General features: G+C 41.1%; 2 protein-coding genes across 8 annotated transcripts in view; one reads left to right on the top strand and one right to left on the bottom strand.

The window, feature by feature from the left end:
• Positions 1 to 14,950, bottom strand: part of MGLL (monoglyceride lipase) — an 89,278-nt gene extending 74,328 nt beyond the window's left edge. Inside the window, exons 1-2 of the mRNA XM_048957887.1 lie at positions 14,835 to 14,950; positions 14,439 to 14,565 (exon numbers count right to left, since the gene is read on the bottom strand). Of these exons, the coding sequence (XP_048813844.1) occupies positions 14,439 to 14,457 (19 nt within the window). The 5' untranslated portion in view covers positions 14,458 to 14,565; positions 14,835 to 14,950. The remainder of the gene's footprint in view (positions 1 to 14,438; positions 14,566 to 14,834) is intronic.
• KBTBD12 (kelch repeat and BTB domain containing 12) overlaps positions 1 to 19,783 on the top strand; it is a 50,627-nt gene that overhangs the window by 20,054 nt on the left and 10,790 nt on the right. For 6 of the 7 annotated variants that reach the window (XM_048957880.1, XM_048957878.1, XM_048957883.1 and 3 more), the window contains 4 exons: positions 308 to 1,442; positions 2,366 to 2,636; positions 5,108 to 5,258; positions 14,693 to 14,890. In XM_048957880.1, coding sequence (XP_048813837.1) covers positions 373 to 1,442; positions 2,366 to 2,636; positions 5,108 to 5,258; positions 14,693 to 14,890 — 1,690 coding nt within the window. In that variant the 5' untranslated portion in view covers positions 308 to 372. The remainder of the gene's footprint in view (positions 1 to 307; positions 1,443 to 2,365; positions 2,637 to 5,107; positions 5,259 to 14,692; positions 14,891 to 19,783) is intronic. The other variant, XM_048957884.1, reaches the window with a different exon arrangement.

Below are 19,783 nucleotides of genomic sequence, written 5' to 3'. Positions count from 1 at the left end.
AGAAAGAAGGAAAAGGTGGCTGGAAAAGATCATTTTGAAGGAAAATTTTCTTTGATTAATCACAAAACTCTTGGGGAGGTATTGAATATTAAATGGAATATTAATGATCATTTGGAGTGTTTATTATTATTATTTTTCAAAGTCCTGGAGATCTTCATCATGAGTTCTTAGCATAATTTTACATACTATTCATATATTACTAGTTTATGGCACCCTCTACAGAATGATTTATCTTTAGAAATGAACAGCAGTATTAATTTGCCTAGTGATTTCTTCTTATTGAACCATATTACCCTTCTATCTCTAGAAACATTCTGGATGAAGACCTTGAATTCCAAAGAGATCTAAAAAGAGAAAGTTTGGCGATTAATCATGGATCATAGGACTGAGGAGAAAAGAAAACAACGCCATAGCTTGACCTTACTGGAACAACTAAAAAGAATGAAAGAATCATCAGAGATAGTTGATGTTGTGCTAGTGGCCGAAGGTCAGAAATTTCCCTGCCATAAGGTGGTACTAGCTGCCTTCAGTTCTTACTTCAAAGCCATGTTTACCTGTGGCTTGGTTGAATGCACTCAAAGAGAAGTGGTACTGTATGACATGTCAGCAGAGAGCGTGTCTGTAATCCTCAATTACATGTACAGCGCGGATTTGCACCTCACTAACCAGAACGTGCAGACTGTTGCTCTGGCTTCGTATTTCATGCAGATGGAAGATGTTTTCAGCTTGTGTCAAAAGTACATGATGGACCACATGGATGCTTCCAATTGTGTGGGCATCTACTACTTTGCAAACCATATTGGAGCAGAAGATTTATGTGATCAAGCGAAGAGGTACTTATATCAGCACTTTGCTGAGGTGAGCTTACAGGAAGAAATATTGGAGATAGAAGTCCAGCAGCTGTTGACTCTTATAAAATCAGATGATCTGAATGTTTCCAGGGAGGAAAGCATTCTGGACCTTGTCATAAGATGGGTGAATCACAACAGAAAGTCACGTGCAGAACATCTTATCAAGCTCTTGAAGGAAGTGAGACTGGTACTGGTCAGCCCTTCCTTTCTCATGGAAGCCCGCAAAAGGAACACAGTGATTCTGTGCAATTCAGAATGCAATGATATGTTTGAGGAAGCGTTGAAAAGCATCAAACTAGCCACCCACCCTTCTCTCAGCTTGAGATATGGCATGGAGACTACTGATCTCTTACTCTGCATCGGCAACAATTCGCTTGGCATTAGGTCAAGACATGGGAGCTATGCAGATGCCAGTTTCTGCTACGCTCCTGCAACACAAAAGACTTACTTCATTTCCTCTCCAAAGTATGGAGAGGGTTTAGGAAGTGTTTGCAGTGGTGTTGTCACTGAGAATAATGATATTATTGTGGCAGGAGAGGCAAGCGCCGCCAAAATGTCTAGACAAAAAAACAGGAACATTGAAATTTATAGGTGTGTACCCTGTCAGAAATTCCCTGATTATTTACAAATTTTAAGTCCAAAAAATGTTTCTGAGATCAAGAAAAGACCATTACACAAAGTGTTCTTTACCTGAGAGTTATCCCAGAGATTTCGACTGCTCTAATCAGTTTGTCACAATTGATCTTCACAGTACAAGGAATCATGTATCTAAAACCAAACCCTTGTGCTTTTTCTCCTGAAAGAAGGAAGGTTTACACAGTGGAATCTTTGTGTAAATAAGCTTGATTAGAACCTGCTTTGTTGTATGTGGATTCTATATTCTCCCAGTACAAAGCTCCACGTATTACTAAGGTTCTCTTTTTGAGGTCCATAGTGGGGGTAAATGTGTCAAGTGAATGACCTAAGGAATCCAGAAGGGGAGAGGTAACAGTCTTATCTGAGAAATCCATGTTGATGCTCAGAGATGAAAAGATAGACTGATAATTTAAATCTCCTTCTATTTTACTCAAGTCTTTTTCAGATGAGCCCCTTTTAAAGACAGCCATAGCTTTTCTGGATTAAAGAGAAAATTAAAAATAACTTTTCTTTTCAAACACAGGTACCTGAATTTAAAGAAGTAAATCCCCACAGGTCAGATAAAGTAGCTCTATTTTCAGCTGTGCTGAACTTCTGCTCTTCCCACTAACTTCAGTGGGGAACAGTTACTGAACAGCACATGCAGAAAAAAAGAGTCAAATATCTTTGAAAGAATGCTTAAAATCGGGACACCTAATTCTAAAAATGCTTAATCTTGCATACAATGAGGCCAATTGTATAAACTGTCTATGAAGGAGAAAGCTCCTCTTGTCATCGCATCACTGAATAATCATTGAAGATGAAGGGGATAACATTTATAAATAATTATATGAGACCACACTGAACCACGGCATTTACAGCTTTGAATTTCCCTACAGATACCACCAGCGAGGAAATCAGTTTTGGCACAGCCTGTGCACCGCTCAGTTCCGTGAACTCTATGCATTGGGCACTGTCCATAATGATCTCTATGTGATCGGAGGGCAAATGAAAATCAAAAATCAATATGTGGTCACAAACTGCATGGAGAAGTACTCCATGGAGCAAGGTACCTGGAGAACCACAGCACCTCTGCCAGTGCCATTAGCCTGCCATGCAGTGGTGACAATGAAGAACAAGCTCTACGTGCTGGGTGGCTGGACACCACAGGTTGAGAAAAGTGCCAATCATGTTTCAGGAAAATGTTTGCTTTTTACGTTGTGCAATTTTATGGTGCTGCTTGCATGGGAAAATAAGTTGCTCACATTGTTTGACATCTTTTCTAGGAAAACCAAACAGGGTAAAAAGGAATAATATTCATATTAAGTCATCCTCACTGAAAATACCAACTTCAAAAAGGGCAGTTCATTCATGAAGACATGCTCAGTGAGCAAGATTTCAAAAAGATTGTTTAAAAACAACAACAACAACAAGCAAACAAATAACACCTCCCTTCTCCATCCCCCTCTGAACAACAACAACAACAAAAAACCAAAAAAACAACTAACACTTCCTTAGATCCTGTCTAAATCTCCACTCTTTTAATTTGAAGCCATTTCCTCTTGTCGTATCAAATGCCTATTTGGCATTTTTTTGTCATTACAGGCTGAAAAATTGATTAACTGCAGTCTTTCCTCTTCCTATACACTGTCCTTTTAATTTTGCTGTGTATCAGTAAGTAATGTTCTTTAAACAATACAGAGCTCCTTAATTTATTTGGTTTTTATTGTATTTTAAATGAAAAGTTGAGCCATTCTCTGGAAAAGAGATTCCTGTAATCCACTCATTTTTTGTTTCAATTGCGTTGCTTGGCCATATGATGCTTTAACAGTTTTCAGTAGGGCCACAGATGCCATTTTCAGTAGAACAGGTAATACACAGAATTATGCTACGAGGCAGAATCATAGAATCACAAGGTTGGAAACGACCTATAAGATCATCTAGTACAACCATCTTCTCATTACCATTGCTACCACTAGCACTGAACCACATCTCGCAGCTCCATGGCTCTCTCCAGTCGTTCCCAGTGTGAAAGATGCTTTTTAAGAGTTTAATTAATTCTTATTTACTGCTCAGTGCAGCTTAGTTTTGGGCATTTAAGAAAAAATAAAAACCATGTATTTGACAGTGGTGTAGAGCACCTGTAATTGTTACTGCCAACTATAACATTTTCAGACTGTCGTCACATCTCATTGGTTTGTGATCACTTGAAATACATTACTGTTTGAAGTGCTTAGATGAGATGTATTCAGCAAACAGGATTTCCAGCTCTTTGGATATTTACAGTGCTGAAGTCCCCAAAGGAGACAACGGAAAGATCAGAGAGCCTTTCTCATACTAAAACAACAGAGCAAGGACACCTTGCTGTTTAAAGAAGTAAATGATGAGAACAGGTTTAATGTAGAAACAATCTGTCCACTAAAAAAGAAAGAAAGAATATTTGAACTGGAAGATATAACAGATACAAATGTGGAAGTGAGATCCAGCTTTGTTTGTCTTAACAGATCTCCAGAACAGATTGAAAAGGGAGAAAATGGTTTAGGTGCACAAACTACAAACACTAACCCAATGTTAGCTTTAAAAAATCACCTGGGGAATGCTTAAAATTCATACCTGACAATCAGCACGTGTACACTAACAGCATGTGAGCGTGAGTTCATACAAAGCAGTCTGGAGCTGAGTGGACTAATGCTAATTGTCTCAATACTACAGCTTTGTAACAGCAAATTGTCATGTGTGTCACTGCAGAAGTGACATAGGATGTGAATTTAGAGCATGTCAGATGGTGTCTGCTCTTAAGTATATGCTCACTCTGTATTGAAAATGCAGTTTACTTCTTTCTCAGTGAATAAATCAGTATTTCACACCTATCATGGAGAAAAATGTGTCCCTGGGCACTCTAATGGAGTAATAAAGAGGTTATATATTGCCTGTTAGTTTGACTTCTACTATCTTGTACGTTATATCATAGAATCACAGTATCATTAAGGTTGGAAAGACATCTAAAATCATCTAGTCCAATTGTCCACTTACCACCAATATTGCCCACTAACTGTGTCCCACTAAACCATTTCCATCAGTGCTAGAAATGTATTTTTGGAGTGTAAAAGAACAAGCAAAGCAAGGGCACTTAAAGCAGCTTTACAAGTAAGCAAAGTAGTCCTCTCCTCTCTACATGAAAACTTTTATCCTGGAAAGTTTCAGAATTCTCACCACAAAGCCTACTGCTTGCAGCCAAAGCATACTGCGTATGGCCTGAATAACAGTGAAAGTGGAAATGCAACCATTAGCAGGAGAAAAGATACAGCAACCTTTTCCCTCTATTATTAGTAGTACTTCATAGGAGCCTTGTAAAAGAAGGGGCCAGAGTTGGGCCCAATGAATGTATTGTTATTACTCAGCTCCTTAGCTTTATTGCTACAGAATAGAAACTCTCAGCTATTCATTTGCCTTCCACAGCGTACTGCCAGCCACAAGTCAGGGCTGCTGTTAAACCGTCCTGCACGCGCAACGCTTCACGGCTGTAATTGATGTGTTTATGTTATTTATCTGCTCCTCTGCCTGCTGTGATTAATTGCACGCAGGCATGTGCGGAGGGCTCCAAATGTTGTATTATTATATGGCTGTCATATTTCATACAGATGGATCTGCCTGACGATGAGCCGGATCGATTAAGTAACAGAATGTTTCAGTACGACCCGGGCCGAGACAAATGGGCAGAGTGTGCACCAATGAAGTACTCTAAGTACCGCTTCAGCACAGCCGTGGTCAACAGTGAGATTTATGTCTTGGGTAAGAGGAAAGAGATTTTTAACAGATAGCACCATGACTTTGTCTTTTTTCCAGCAATTTGCTTCTGTGAAGAAAAATATCTCACCCTTTGCTTTGTAGGACAAAGTATGTTGGATTAAATGGGTGGTATTTTTTGGGATCTATTACTTCCCTACATAATTTCTTCCTTCCTTAATGCTTGAGAATTAAAATAAGTGAATAATGCTTAGTGTTCGGAATTAACATAAGAAAGGTACTTTGTTTTTAAACTACTTTGCTTTGGTGTGCTGATGGGAACTATATATAATAATAAATTTTATGAGTAGGGAAGCCCTGACAGCATCATTTCACAGGTGAACAGTGGGAAGCTAACATGCCCCATGCCAAGAAGAAATGGCACAAGGAAAAAAGAGAATTTGGAGGTCCCAAACAAAACCAAAATGGTTTGTAGATTCTGATAAAATTCAAGGAATCATTCTCTTCCACCTCTCTTCCACCCAACTCAATGCAGTGCATTTTTTTGGAAAGCCTGAATCTGTTATTTTTTAAATCAAACTTTTCAGTTTTTTCATTTCAAAACAGAAGTTTGACCAAAAGTTTTAAGAGTTTTGTGGAAGAGTTCCGCAATCTCCTATCCCCAAATCTTTTGTCCCAGAATAATTCTTGGCATGTCCCCAGTTCTGCAGTTCATCCATAACATGATTCTTCCCTAAAGCAATTCTTTATGGCCCCTCTGCCCAAGTCAGTAGAAAGAACATCACCTGCTTTTAAACACTACTAGACAGCTCTGAAAAGCAATGCAAGAAGGGATTTTATGGAGAGATAATGATGGTTAAAGGCAGGAAAGTGCAGCCAGAGAAGAAAGACACTTTGGGCACTGGCAATTATATGGGAAAAAAAGCTGAAGGGGCATTTTGGAAAGACAGTAGGAAATACAAAGTTAAATAAGCAAGTAGGAGAAGAATTATAGATAGATGCATTGCTGGAAAGTGCCTGAAGAACAGAGAGAGAAATTTGTGCAATTACTCCATAGGTGAGCTGTTGGTTGTTGATGTCCTTCCATGCTTATTTTCACAAAACTTGTGAGGGCTCTAATGTTAATAAATCTGTAAAATTTGGCTAAAACTGACCAATGGTGTCAAAAGCTGTGAGAGGAAGACAAACAAAGAACACCCCTACTGTGGGTAATTGCATATGCCTTGTTTCCTTAGGAAATCAAATAATTTTGCAGCTCATTTTTTAATTGAAAAATAAACCTGACACGGAGCCAAAAATGTTTTCTCATCAAATTCTCCCCTTGGATATGTAGATTTGAATCCACATTTTCTCTTTTGGTGGAAGTAACATTTTTCTCCCGAAGTTAAGACGACAACATGGATGGTAAATGCTAGCTGTCATAGTCTGAAAATTGTGGAGTAGTCTGAAAAATTTTCCAAGGCCTCTAAAAATGATGAAACATCTTCCCATAGAATTCTGTCTGGAAACAGCAGTGCAGTCACTGATACTGAAATCTTACTCTGCTGCTATTGCACGCAGTCTCTGTCCCAGCTGTAAACTTGCATGGCAAAAACCTGGCACAGAAAAGATTCAGTTCAAGGTTCATTCACGTTGACAAAGGCTTGCTAGCTTGTAAATTCTGAGACTGTTGTGTTGAGAAGTAGGTATGGCTTTCCTTTGGAAACTATTGCGATGGTATACCGAGCTGGGTATGTGTAGCACAAAAAGGAATACAGTGAAAGCATTCTAAATCTGGCTGATGTGGCACACTTCTCTGCCATTCAGGAGAGGATGGGGATGGAAGGACTGAGGTTGGCACTGACAGACCAAAGAATACCAATTGCCATGAGCATGATAAGACCATTGCAGACTGTTCAGAGCTGTGGATCCCTCAGACATCACTGTGTCTTAATAGTGTTACGCATCATAAGAGTCTAAAGAGATGCTGTCAAGGGCAATTTGTTCAAAGAGATATGTTCTGAAGAGGGTCACAGCCTGAGGGTTGTCTTCATGTAGTGAGTTCAGAGACATCTGTGCTCAGACATAGTAGTTAAGCTTTTATTCTACAGATCAGCAAGACTTTTGTAGAATTTCTACCCTTGCCTTTTATACAGCTTCTCATTCAAAATGGGGATTTCTCATGGTGAAGTGTGTGCATAGAACCTGAACATTTAACAGGCTCCCACATAACCCCAGTGTGTGGGACATTCATTGAAGGGACAGCTGAGAAGCATGCTCCGTAGCAACACTTGCATTCCCACAAGCATCACCCACTTCTCGTGTAAGACTTGTAATGCACAGCTTTTAGCTTGGTACATAACGTCATCCTGCAGGTAGACATGAGTTAGGATAAAGGGGTAATGGCCTCAGGTTGCACCAAGGGAGGTTCAGGTTGGATATTAGGAAAAATTTCTTCTCAGAAAGAGTGGTATTGGCACAGGCTGCACAAGGAGTGGTGGAGTCACCATCCCTGGAGGTATTCAAGAACTGTGGAGATGCGGCACTGAGGGACTTGGTTGCAGGCATGGTGGGGGTGGGCTGGGGTTGGACTTGGTGATCTTGGTGGTCTTTTCCAACCTTAACGATTCTAAGGTTCTGTGACTTCTTTCAAGCATCTCTGGGCAGACATTTTTAAATGATGCATGTTTGTCAGTTCTTTCAGGTAGGATCTCTGTTTTCCCATAAAGTTTGCACAGGTCTCAGCACATTCAGGATTAAGCATAAATGAAAAACCACCTCACAAAGGATTAATCCTCTCTAATATCTCTGATGTATGAATCCAAGTTCTATCATAAATGTGAAGCAAAACGCATAGATGGAACGCTAGTTTCGAACGAGGAAAAGTGACAGCCTTGATATGAGTGTACTTTTTGCTGTGATCCTTGTAGGTGTACGCCTGTAGTAAGCAGTCTTTTGATTTCAGTGGCGTTGTGTTATTTAGGCTCATTTTGTTCTAACCAGATCAGCATCTGATGCTTATCCACTGAAGTATTAGGTTTTGAAAAGTCCTGTTGGCACAGAATGTAAAGTACACAGTCACTGTCCAAAAACCCTTCCCAGCCTAATTGCCAGGGCCAGCGTGTAAAACCCTAATGATTTAATAGAATTATTCTAGAGTCACACTTATGGGAGGGAAATGAGAAATTGATTAGAGTTTTTTTTGTCTGAATAATAGCACTGTGCAGGAACTTCCACCATGTGTCTTAATCAGCAGTCCTGCAGTATAATTGTTGTGTAATATTCCTAGAGAATCCTATGCTATTTATACAGCGCACACAAACCTTAAAAGAAAATGAACGGCATTTCCTAAGGCTTAAAATCCTTTCTCCTTTTCATCCCATTTGACTGTCTTAGCTCTTTCTCTCCATATTTTCCCAGGAACATAACTATATTCATTGGAAAGCCCAAGAAAGAGCAGTATTGTGTTCTTAATGACAGAGGCAATTGAGATACTTTTGGAAGAAAACCAGAGGGGAGGGCTCTATTTAAGGTCATGCATCTTAATCTCTTGCTTAAAAAAAAATATCCTTTCTTTGCAGCTAAGACTCTGAAAACTCATCGCAGCCAATGGATAAATTAGGAAGATTTATCCAAATGTGGATAAATTAGGAAGATTTATCCAAATGAGCCATTTCAATGCTATGTTCATTAGCTTATAATGAAACTCATTCTGCATAACTGCTGTCTCTGAAATACGGGTCACTGATAAAAATACTGAACCACCACAACAGCCTTAACCATGTGTTGCTTTCATGTTGTGTAATTCCTGCTTTAAAAATAAGAACATATAGAAGGACTTAAATGGGAAATCCTATTAGTGAAGATTTAGGAATCAAAGAATTTTTGTTTATCCTCTTTAGCCTGGCATCCCACCTCTTTAAAACTTGCTTGGTGTTTTTTTCCCAAGTTCTTGCCAAAAGCTTCTCTTAAAAGTTTTAAGCAATTAAATGAGGTTCAGTTAAGAACTGAAAGCCTCGGTCATAAAATACTTATTTGAATATGCATTTTGGGGTCTCCTTGGAAAGGAAAGCTTGTGTAGGAGGGAATGGAAGGAAACATTTTAGCTTTCAGGTTTGAGTATTAGCCATGAATCTGAATAATACCTTCTTCTAAAATAAATGTGCCTATTTTTAGATATGCTTTGGACTTCTGACAAGTAGCAGATTACGGGCCTGATTCTGCTGTGCTGTACCTGTGCCACAGTTCTGTGGTGCCTGTGTGCAGGAAGGGATGAAAAAGGCAAAATTTGATTTGATATAAGAGATCAGAAATGCTCCCCACTCACTTAAAAATAATTAAAGGAAACAAGAACGAGGCACCATGGGACAAAAGAAGGAGCTGGAACTGAAATGTTCACCGTGCTGAGGAAGACAATTGGCTGGTGGCTTTTTTTTCAGCTATGCTTCTAATCAATCTTCTGCCCTTGTGCCTTTTACAAACTGCATTACATCATCTGCTTTGCTCTGTGTTAGTAAAGAATGACAGCACTTCTCATCTCTGGAAGTGCCTGCCAGGAACGGCTTTATAGCTCCCTCATTTCTGCAGGAATCCAGTTACGCAGCCTTGCTTCTTGAGAGAGTGAGCAAGCAATGGAAGCGCTGAGACTCTCAGCTTGAGTGCTGTTAAAGAGTAATGAAGGGAAATGTTACATAAGAGATTTACGCTATTAAGCCCATTGTGCTTCCAGAGATCAATTTAATAGTGAATTATTTTACGGGAGGCAAAGGAGAGCATGAGTTTGGATTTCACTTGCATGTTGGAGAATTACTCTTTTTTTTTTTCCAACCAAGTCACAGAAATGACAGTAAGAAAAAACATTGCTCTGTATTATGATCTGAGTATTTAATTATATGGCAAAGGATCCCAGTAACAGTGCCCTGATCTCAATCACCCAGACCAGCCTCACCTGGGGCCTCCACCCACAGCCTCTGCCAGTAGGTCCAAGGGCACTATTTAAGCACAGGGCTGGGAAGTCATTAAATTTTCATCCCCTTCTTTTTTGCCTGATGACTTCTGGGCTGTTCATGGGCCCTTTGCAGTTGCCTACTTGTGCAGCTATGCCCCAACGGTGAGCTCGCTGTGTTGCCTGGGACAAGCTTCCCTTTGGGAATGAATGTTTTTCTGACGTGCTGCTGTAGCTGAGGGATGTGGATCATGCTTAATTTAAGCTGTCTGTAAGTGGGGGAACCAAGTTAACTTTAATGCTCGGTTCCTAGCACCCAAGCCTTAAAGGCAGTGAGGCACTGGCAAAGGCTGCCCAGGAAAGTGGTGGGTGCCCTGGCCCTGGGGACACCCAAGATCAGGCTGGATGGGCTCTTAGCACCGATGGAGCTGTAGGTGTCCTTGTTCATTGCAGGGGTATTGGAGTAGATGGCCTTCAAGGGTTCCTTCCAACTCAAATAATTCTATGCACATATATTCATATATGAAGTACTGTTTTCCTTTGCATCTGCTGAACTTATTTTTGCTAGTGACTACCACCTCACAGCTCTTATAGGTATTCTCCCTTATGCACTGAGAGGGTGTTCTGTTATTAGAAGTGTTGTGATGCAAATTATATTCAGCCTTCTCTAATGAGACTGGGGCAAGAAGGAGGCAGCTGGCATTAAGCAAAGCAAAATTATCTGCCTTCAGCCAGCTACAAACAGTGTGTGGATACAGCAAGGCACAGGATGGTACTTCATTGAAATGCTGAGGATGTGCTAATCGCATCACCTACCTCTGCTTTGCCTTCTTGCATCAAAGGCTTGTCTTTTCTGTCCTGATTTCTTTATGAAGTTCATATATATTTCCATATTATTTATTTTACTAACGGAGCTTCATGTTAAAGTCTATTAGAACCACTTCTTACAGAGTGCCCTTGAAAGTATGTGTGGTTGCAGAATCATCCAAGCATGATATGGAAAGCACTCAAGCATTAATGGGTTTGGGAACACAAAGGTGACATCATTGGCTTTTTTTAGTCCTTCAGTGGCATCTGAAATATCTCCAAGGGAAAGCCAATAATGTAAAAAGCCTAATGTGTTGAAAGGGTGTATTTGTAACGGGTGGGTAGGGGAATGACTGAGTTCTAGGATTAAATCCTCTTGTGTGATGAATGTGAAAATGACAGAAGTGTTTGAAACTCCTGGTGAGAAAACCACCTCTCCCTGCTCAAAGGACACATAACTGGGCTTTACTTAGGGAACTAAGCCAGGTGGCATTGAATTCTCCTGCTCTGTGACAAGAGGGATGACTGTGGGTTACTGAGCCACCCTCCCCAGCATCTAATGCAGTCCTTAGCCATGGAAATAGCAATTGCTGCCCTTCAGCACACCTGTTGGGGCTCCCAGGAGGTTGTGACCATGGCATGCAAATTGTAATGACCCTATTTATAGCTCTGTGTGGTTTAAAGTACAATAATACAATTGCAAATACACAGTATTGACCCTTTCTTTACCATGTGCTGCTAGTAGGGCACTTAGAATCACTGAATCATTAAGGTTGAAAAGGACCTCTGGGATCATAAAGTTCAACCATCTACCTGCCACCAATATTGCCCTCTAAACCACGTCCCTCAGTGCCACATCAACAAGTGTCTTGAACACCTCTGCTTGGCATAGTCTCTCCCAAACAATCTACAGCCCTCTGCCCTTCTACTGCTCTCCCTTGACCTCCTAGAGGCACCTCTGTTCTGCATAGAGGCCTCTATAGGAACAAAGCATCAACTCATTCGGTCAGCTTTGGCACTCAGAGAACACAAAACAGACAACCTTCTTGATCTTAACTGCAATTCCATATGTCTCCGCTTGTACTCCTAATGGTTTAATAAATCTCTGCAAAGAAGGCAATGGGACAGGATGAGTTCTGGGTTCTGTGAGTGGCTAAGCACAAAGCAGCATGAATTGCCTGACACGGCAAGTTTATTTTTTCTGCCAATTTCGAGTCTTGCGTGCTGTACACATTGTAGGTGATGGATGGTCTGTTTAATGTGAGATGCCTCTACTTGGTTGCAGATGTGATTTGATTTCTCTTTGAGAAATTTTCTGGCTGATTTGTGTATTCAGCCTTTTGGGAAGAGGCCTGAGAAGTTGGTCTCTGTAGAGGAAAAAGTATTGTCTTGCAGGAGCATTTCTAAACTACCATATGTGGGAACAAGGCAAGGCAGTGCTGGTAGAATCTAATATCCTTGCATTCCTCTGTTAGCAGTATTTCAGTGTTAGCATTGTTTTAAAAGAGGAGATTGAAATTTTCTGTGAGTTTGATTTCTTGTTGTTTAAAGCTTGAAAATTAGTCTTCCCTCTGATTTTCTTTCTCATTTTCTCTTTGCTGAGAACTTAGCTTTGTCTTTGTTGTAAATTGAACATGAAATTGCATTTAACTGGAATGGCTGTTGAGAGTGAAAATAAGTTGGAGATATCTTGTACCTTCAGGACTGTCTGATTGCGACAGGATTAAATGAGGTCGAATTTAAATTGCCTAAATTATCCAATGAAGGTTTTGTAAATGTTTGAGAATGTGGTAGCTCTTAAACTTTTGAAAAGATCTCCAAGAGACAACTAAAGATTACTTCTCTAATAATTGTACAGGGGAAATGCTTGGAGCTGATCCCCTGAGCTGGCAGCTGTGTGTCTTCATTAACTAGTAATGGTGGTGATTTTTTTGCAAAGGCACCGACTGCGCTGTACCTCATTATTTCTTATTTCTGAAGCTGCCATGCCCCATGGTTACAGAACTTGGCAATGACAGTAAAAATACACTAGGAAAATAGCAAATAGCAACTAGGCTTATAGAAAATGTTCTGGGGGCATTTTAAGCACTGGCCTACATGAAATATTTAGGCAATCAAAAAGCTATTCAGTTATTTGAGTCTGATATGCCACGTGCATGCCTCAGCGGGTATCATCCATTCCTCTGCACAGCACCCTCCTTCATTCCTCAGAGGAAGACTCTTCCTCATGGATACATGCCTGTTCTTCAGTGCAGAACTCAAGTACCACTTGAGCAATTTGAAAAGAGCTTGGTAACCTGCAGCAGTCTCTTTGGCACTGCAAAGCTGTCTCCTGAGCAGATTGAATCAGTCTATTGGGAGCTTTAATATTATTTGCTCTTAATGAAAACTGCCTTAACTGTCTTTTTCTGCACTCCATAGACTGTTCTTGCCCTGGTATCAAGTTGCCCTATACTCTGATTTTAAGGATACTACAGAATCAAAGAGTGGTAAGCTATCAATTAAATAGCTTTATCTAAAGCAGAAGTTGTCTGAGTACTCCTTGAAGCTTTTCTTGATAAATTTAGGAGAATGGCATCATGTCCCATCCAATGCAAGTTAATTTTTTGCTAATTTCTTTATTGAATTCTATGCTAAGCATTGGACAGGAAACTTCCAACAGGGTTAGAAATGTTTTCCTGAATGTTAGGGCTTTCAACTCACCAAGCTTTAGTAGTTAACTTTTTGCTGATAGTTGAACAAAGTAATTACCTACCAAGTGGAAGCACTGACACTGGGTGTTGAGGTAACCATGGTATGTACGTATAAGTGCTTGAGAAATTCAAAAATTGAATCAAACACTGCAAGTTCAGCTGGAGGAAAACTTCCAGCTGAGGTTAATGGATGCTGAATTTGGTTCTCAGTTTGTTGCTCTCATGGGATGTTTATTCAAGTAAGGATGTTTATCTTGTCCTTACTTGAATCTAAAATACAGATCAGGAAAAATGGTGGTGGCCAATTTGGAGTATTGTGATCAACAGTTACGTTGTTCTCTTGCAAATATCTTCAGAGAGTGCTGCCAAGATTGGAAGAAATAGTACAGTCTACATGAAGAGGTAAATGGGGACTGGGGGGCTAGGGGGCTAGAACTAGGGGCTCATCTCTCTGATAGACAAGCTTAGTGCAGTGCACAGTTTGTAAAACTGGGATCTGTTTCAGTCCCACACGTGGAATTCAGGCATCCTAATTAACCCTCCAGCAGTGGAACTTGTCACAAATAACTCATTTGGTACTCCTGCATATAGGATGGTTTTGTCTCTTTTGCTTAAGAAATGGGTATAACCTTTCTTTCATTTAGAATGACAAACCCAAATAGCTGTTGGTTAGCAAGTGAGATTCATGTGCACTAGCAGTAACTGGGAAATAATTTGCACTGCAACTTAATGACAAACTCCAGCACACGAAACATAATCATGACAATTTATAACACAAATGAAGAAAACAAGATAAAATACCTTTGTGTTTTGAAGACATGTTTCTTGTCCTTCCTTTGTTACAAGCCCTCAGAAAGGATCGTGCCGGATTTCTGTAAGTAATGGGTTGTGTCCTGCTTTGAGTTCACTTTCTAATGATCTTTCCGAGCTGCAAAATGAAAAGGAACAGGAGGCACATGAAGATGTGGAAACAAAAAAAAAAGATGCAACCAGTAATGTATTTTCCTGCAGAACCCGGGGCTGCTACATTTGACCTATGTGTCGTTTTTCCATAGGAGGAATTGGGTGCCTTGGCCGCGACAGGGGGCAGACACGGAAATGTCTTGATGCAGTGGAGATTTATAACCCTGATGGAGACTTCTGGAGGGACGGACCTCCTATGCCTTCCCCGCTCCTCTCCTTGCGAACAAACTCTACCTGTGCAGGCTGCGTGGAAGGCAAGCTGTACCTCTGCGGAGGATTTCACGGAGCAGGTACTCAAATGAGTCTGAGATTCTTTGCCCAGTTGAAATAACTTTCCCTGTACGCAAACTGACTTGGCTGAATAACCCTGTCGGTGGCACTGGCATGCCCTGGAGCCACAGAGCTGAATGAGTCCTTTGGACTGCTGACTCCTAATGTCAATATGCATTGTGTTCTGTTCATCCGCTCATGCTTTTTCCTTATCAAAGCACGAAAAATTAGGGATGTTTCTGATCAGCACTGAATCTTTTCAAAACTGTGAACTCAGCAGAATTCTTCTGGATTTACATTCAGAGCCATTAAGATCAGAATCTCAGCGTATGTTATGGACGTGAAAGAACTTGAGCGTATCTGTTGGAGACTAAGGCGTTATTGATCTGTGGTAGCTGGCTCTATTTACTGACATGCTTTTCATTTTCAGTGCTGGAAAACCTTGTGCATTTAATCAGTAACCCAGGTTGGGAGCTGAGGTACTAAAATCCCTGATCTGGTGATTTCTAATCCCAGCGTAACGACCACCTTTCTCCCTTCGTTTTCCTACTGCCTAAATCCCCAGTATTGTTAAGCATTATATTCTAATCATAAATGCAGAGAGCCTCTCAACACATGCACACTTACTCTCCTGCTATGGAGCAGCTGCTACCCCTATTTCCTTTCTGCGTGATGGCAGAAAATGCAGATAATGCAGAAATGCATTATGCACTACTAATACATGTCATGTCAGGCTCACTGCTGCCCAGGAATGTTCACGTGGTGTCCCTGGGAGATGTATCCTCCACATGATACTGACTACGGCTGTGTTGGTTTTTAGTTGCATTACAAACTCTGTGGTTGCTCTGTTTTAAATTGATTGCCACGTCTTAGTTCACAGCTCACCTCCCCTTTGTTTGCTGCTGCTTGAAGAGGCTGCTTCCTGAAAACACTTGTACAGCAGGCAGCTCACTAACAGGCCTGCATTTATGCCATCTCTGATGGAAATTCTGCAACCTCAGAACTATTATGGTTATGATGCATCATAGCATCAGAATGTTTGCATTTCCATAGCAAACACAGTGTCATCATATCTGTCTTCTTCCTCAGCAGTGTAAGGAAAAAGCCTATTCAGTCAGTGGGTTTACATCTCAAAAGGCTGATCATTTTCACTGGAAAATGAAGCAATTTCATTCAAGATGACTAACAGCTTAGTATGAAGTTTTCTGAATAAGATAGCTTCAGAGCCATAAAAGTGCTCTTTACAGTACCACCATGTTCTGTCTCTGAGTCTCATGTTAAGAATGGTAGTACTGGGAGAGGTGGGAAGTTCCCATGTGGGTTTCAAGCTGGCCGTCTTCTGTATGTACATACAATGCCTGCTCTATGGGTCCCGACTCCTGGCTGTGTTATTGCAGTCAATATTATGATTGTGCATTGAGCTCCGCTGCCCTAAAAGTACTGTTTAGATTGGAAAGCAGTAAGTTGGAGTTAGAAAATGTCAATTTCGCTGTTACCTGTGCAACCTGGCCCTGCTATGCATGCATTTTGTATGCCAGTGCAGAAAGAGTGATTGTGGTGTTAGACATTGTGATGTCTTTTAAAAGGGAGCCAAAATAAGATTCTTACTGTCAGCTGTAAATCTGGTATATCCAAATGCCTGAGGAGTTGAGAGGAAGCTGTGCCTTAAAGATAGGCTTCTTAATGTGACCCTCAATTTATTAAAGGAAAAGGGTTGTTTAAATCTTCATAACAATAGCTTCTAGTTACTACCATCAAGGAATAGATGTCTGGAGTTCATGTGCTGAACCTGAAGGTTATCTAGCTGGCTTCTTTCCCTGTCCCTGTCTCTCTGCATGCTGGAAGGTGTATTGTTCTTTAGGGGTGAAGGCTGGAGTGAGGGACAGAGGGTTATTACTGTCATGTGGGAACTTGGAGAGTGGCTTGACTTTTTCACAATTACAGCTGCTCAACAGATTCAGGATATTCCCAGAACAGCATGTGCTGCTGCTTTGGTAGCAGATAGGGTTATTTTAGAATGTGCTTGTTTGGTTTTAGTCTTTTGGGTTTCTTGGCATGCAACTTCAGTTTTTGTGAGGGATGCAACCAAGAGAGGATACTCCAATTTTACCAAACATTGTAATTTAGTTTCGACCAAGTGGAGTTTTTGGAACAAGCTGGAGGCACAGCTGTAGGCTCTGTTTGCTGCCTGCTGAACTCTAAAAGGCTGCTGTGAACACTTGAGTACAAGTGCTTCTCAAAAAAAAGCACACGAGCCCAAGATATTGCTGTGCTGGAAAGTCTTTGCCAGCGTATATAAGCAGCTGTGTATAGGGACCCTCTATGTACTGGATATCTGTCTCCAACTCCCTCAATTTCCCTTTGCGTTCATTTAACCTCGCTCTTAATCCAACAATGTAAAAGCTGCTCTAATAAGGATGTTATTCATCTTAATTTTACTTTTGTGGGCACCATGCTCTGTGCGCCTTCCTGTATGACCGTAGATCTGAATGGTTAATTAGAGGCCAGAGATGCTATACTCAAACACAACACTGAGAAATAGCTGTCAAGTGCCCAAAGGATCTTAATTTTGGATGGAAAGACAAGATGTTGCCCTTTTGAGATTGCCCTGTATGACACTCCTTGAAGCTTTGTGATGGCAGGAATTGCATCCCACTTGTATTGCCTACCAAATCTTTGCTTGGAGGAGAAGTGGATTAGCACTAACAGCATCCCCAGGAGCAGAGGAAGAGAAAGCAGAAATTTAGACTTAGCTGGGGTGCCTACATGAAGACCTTAGCGACCCCAGGCTCCATGCAGCCTATGGAGAAGCACAGACACTTTCAGAGGGACATTCATCTCCTTGCTGCTTTAAGTCTGCTCTGAAAGACAAGAAGGCAATTCAGAACCCTGAGAACCTCTTGTCTCTTAATGTTTCATGTTTCTATCAGCATATGAGCACTCAGAGTTGGCATATCTAAGGCAAATCTGTTGGGATCCTGGCGTCTATGGTTAGATAGAACAAACCACTCTGAGACCTGTATTGGAAACACCTAGAATCGTTAAGGTTGAAAAAGACCTCTAAGATCATCCAGTTCAACTGTCCACCTACCACCAATATTGCTCATTGACCACGTCCCTCAGTGCTACATTTCCATGGTTCTTGATCACCCCAGGGATGGTGACCCCACACTCCCTGGGCAGTCCGTCCCTATGCCCGACAACTCTTTTGGATAATAAGTTTTCCTAGCATCCAACTTCTGCTTGTTTTGAATTCAAATTCCTGTTTCCTGCTTTAGCATGGCTTGCCATACATTGTCCATTAGCCCATTGTTTATATGAATTAGTTCATTTTCTACTAAAACGACTATGACAAATAAGAACCAACACTCTGCACATCTCTGGTGCTCAGCTCCAGCTCACGTAACTGAGTGGCACGAGTGTGTTTGCCTGCCTTTTGTTAGCAATGTTGTAGCACTCAGCAAGAGATTCAGAAATGTTTAAAATCATTGGGTTTATCCACTGGTTTGTAGTTCTGCAGAGTGAAAATGACAGTCGCAGTATGAATATTCAAAAGGACCCAGTGTGCAGCAGCCAGCTTGCCACTAATTGCTAAAATATGTTGCTGCATTTACTGCTGTAGCTATGGATTTTAAAGCAGCCTTCGCAGACTGAGCATAGTGCTCTTGTTCATGCATCTTATTTCCTTTGCCTTTACATAGCTCTAAAACCTGACACCTGCACAGGTTGGCAGCTATTAATGTGAAGCTGGGCACGGCAGAAGCAGACTCATTAGTGCTCCTTGTTGGAGGAGGGGTGAGCAGCTCTGCAGGTACGCAGCAAGCACTACACACAAATAAATGCCTGCCACATTGTATTCTCTTTCCCTTTGACTGCTTCTAAATATTACAGATTTTTTTTTTTTCCAGTGAAAAGAATGAAGGCAAGTGTGTGTTTGCTGTGACTGCTATCAGCTCATGGAGGCACATACTCGATGTCGTGCTGTAGCCTCAAAGAGATCTCACAGCATGTCTCTGGGGGCTGGGGCAGGGGGAACAATCAGCGGGGCTCTGTTTTCTTGATCATAGCTTTAGTCTATAGGTGTTAGTCCAACTGTCTGCCTCAGATTTGAACTAAATTCTATCATATTTAAACTTCATTGTAATTACTGTACTCCCATGTGGCATCAGCTGGTGTGCAAAGCGAAGGGACAGCCACCTCAATTCAAATAAGATGCTTTACAGGTCTGCTGGTAGCGGCTCATGCCACTTAAAACGCCTTGTGATTTTATCAGCTATTGCATTTGATGTGGAACTGCCTTTCTCTGAACTGGCTGTTCTGCCATCTTTCTTCAGCGCTGTTCATAGAGAAGATAACGTTTGCTGCTTCCCTACTCTATATGTTAAAATTCTGTGTGGGGCCAGAGCAGCTCAGCTCAGATCTGCTATTTACTTATCACTGCTATCAAACAGTAATTCATTTTTTCACTCCAGGGGTATTACTGGTGGCGGGAGGAAAAGGGGAAGAGATGCCTTTGGACTTGGAGCACAAGAATCTCAATTTTGTCTGCAGCTGTTAGATAGGTGATATGGTAACAGTCTGCTAGCTGTGTAACTCTGATTCTACCAAAAAAAAAAAAAAGCATGCTTACCCCAGGTGTGCTTTCTGGCCTCTTCTTCCCTATTTACATAAATTGCAATCCATGTGCTGGAATAGCAGCAGCACTGCTTGCGGCAGCGCAGAGCCGGGTCATAATTACTGTATTCCAGCTGAGCTAATGAGTTTGCATCTCCATGCCACCCTCTCCTGACAGTGGACTAGCTTAATAGTTATTTATTTTGACTAATCTCCCATAAAGGCTGTTCCCCTCAGCCTCATCCATTATGTGATTTAGATGGAGAATCGCTGTAATGCCTGGTTTTTTTTTTATTATA

The sequence above is a fragment of the Lagopus muta genome, chromosome 11, assembly GCF_023343835.1.
Source record: "Lagopus muta isolate bLagMut1 chromosome 11, bLagMut1 primary, whole genome shotgun sequence".
NCBI classification, from domain to species: domain Eukaryota; kingdom Metazoa; phylum Chordata; class Aves; order Galliformes; family Phasianidae; genus Lagopus; species Lagopus muta.
This window is presented reverse-complemented; position numbering and strand designations above follow the sequence as displayed.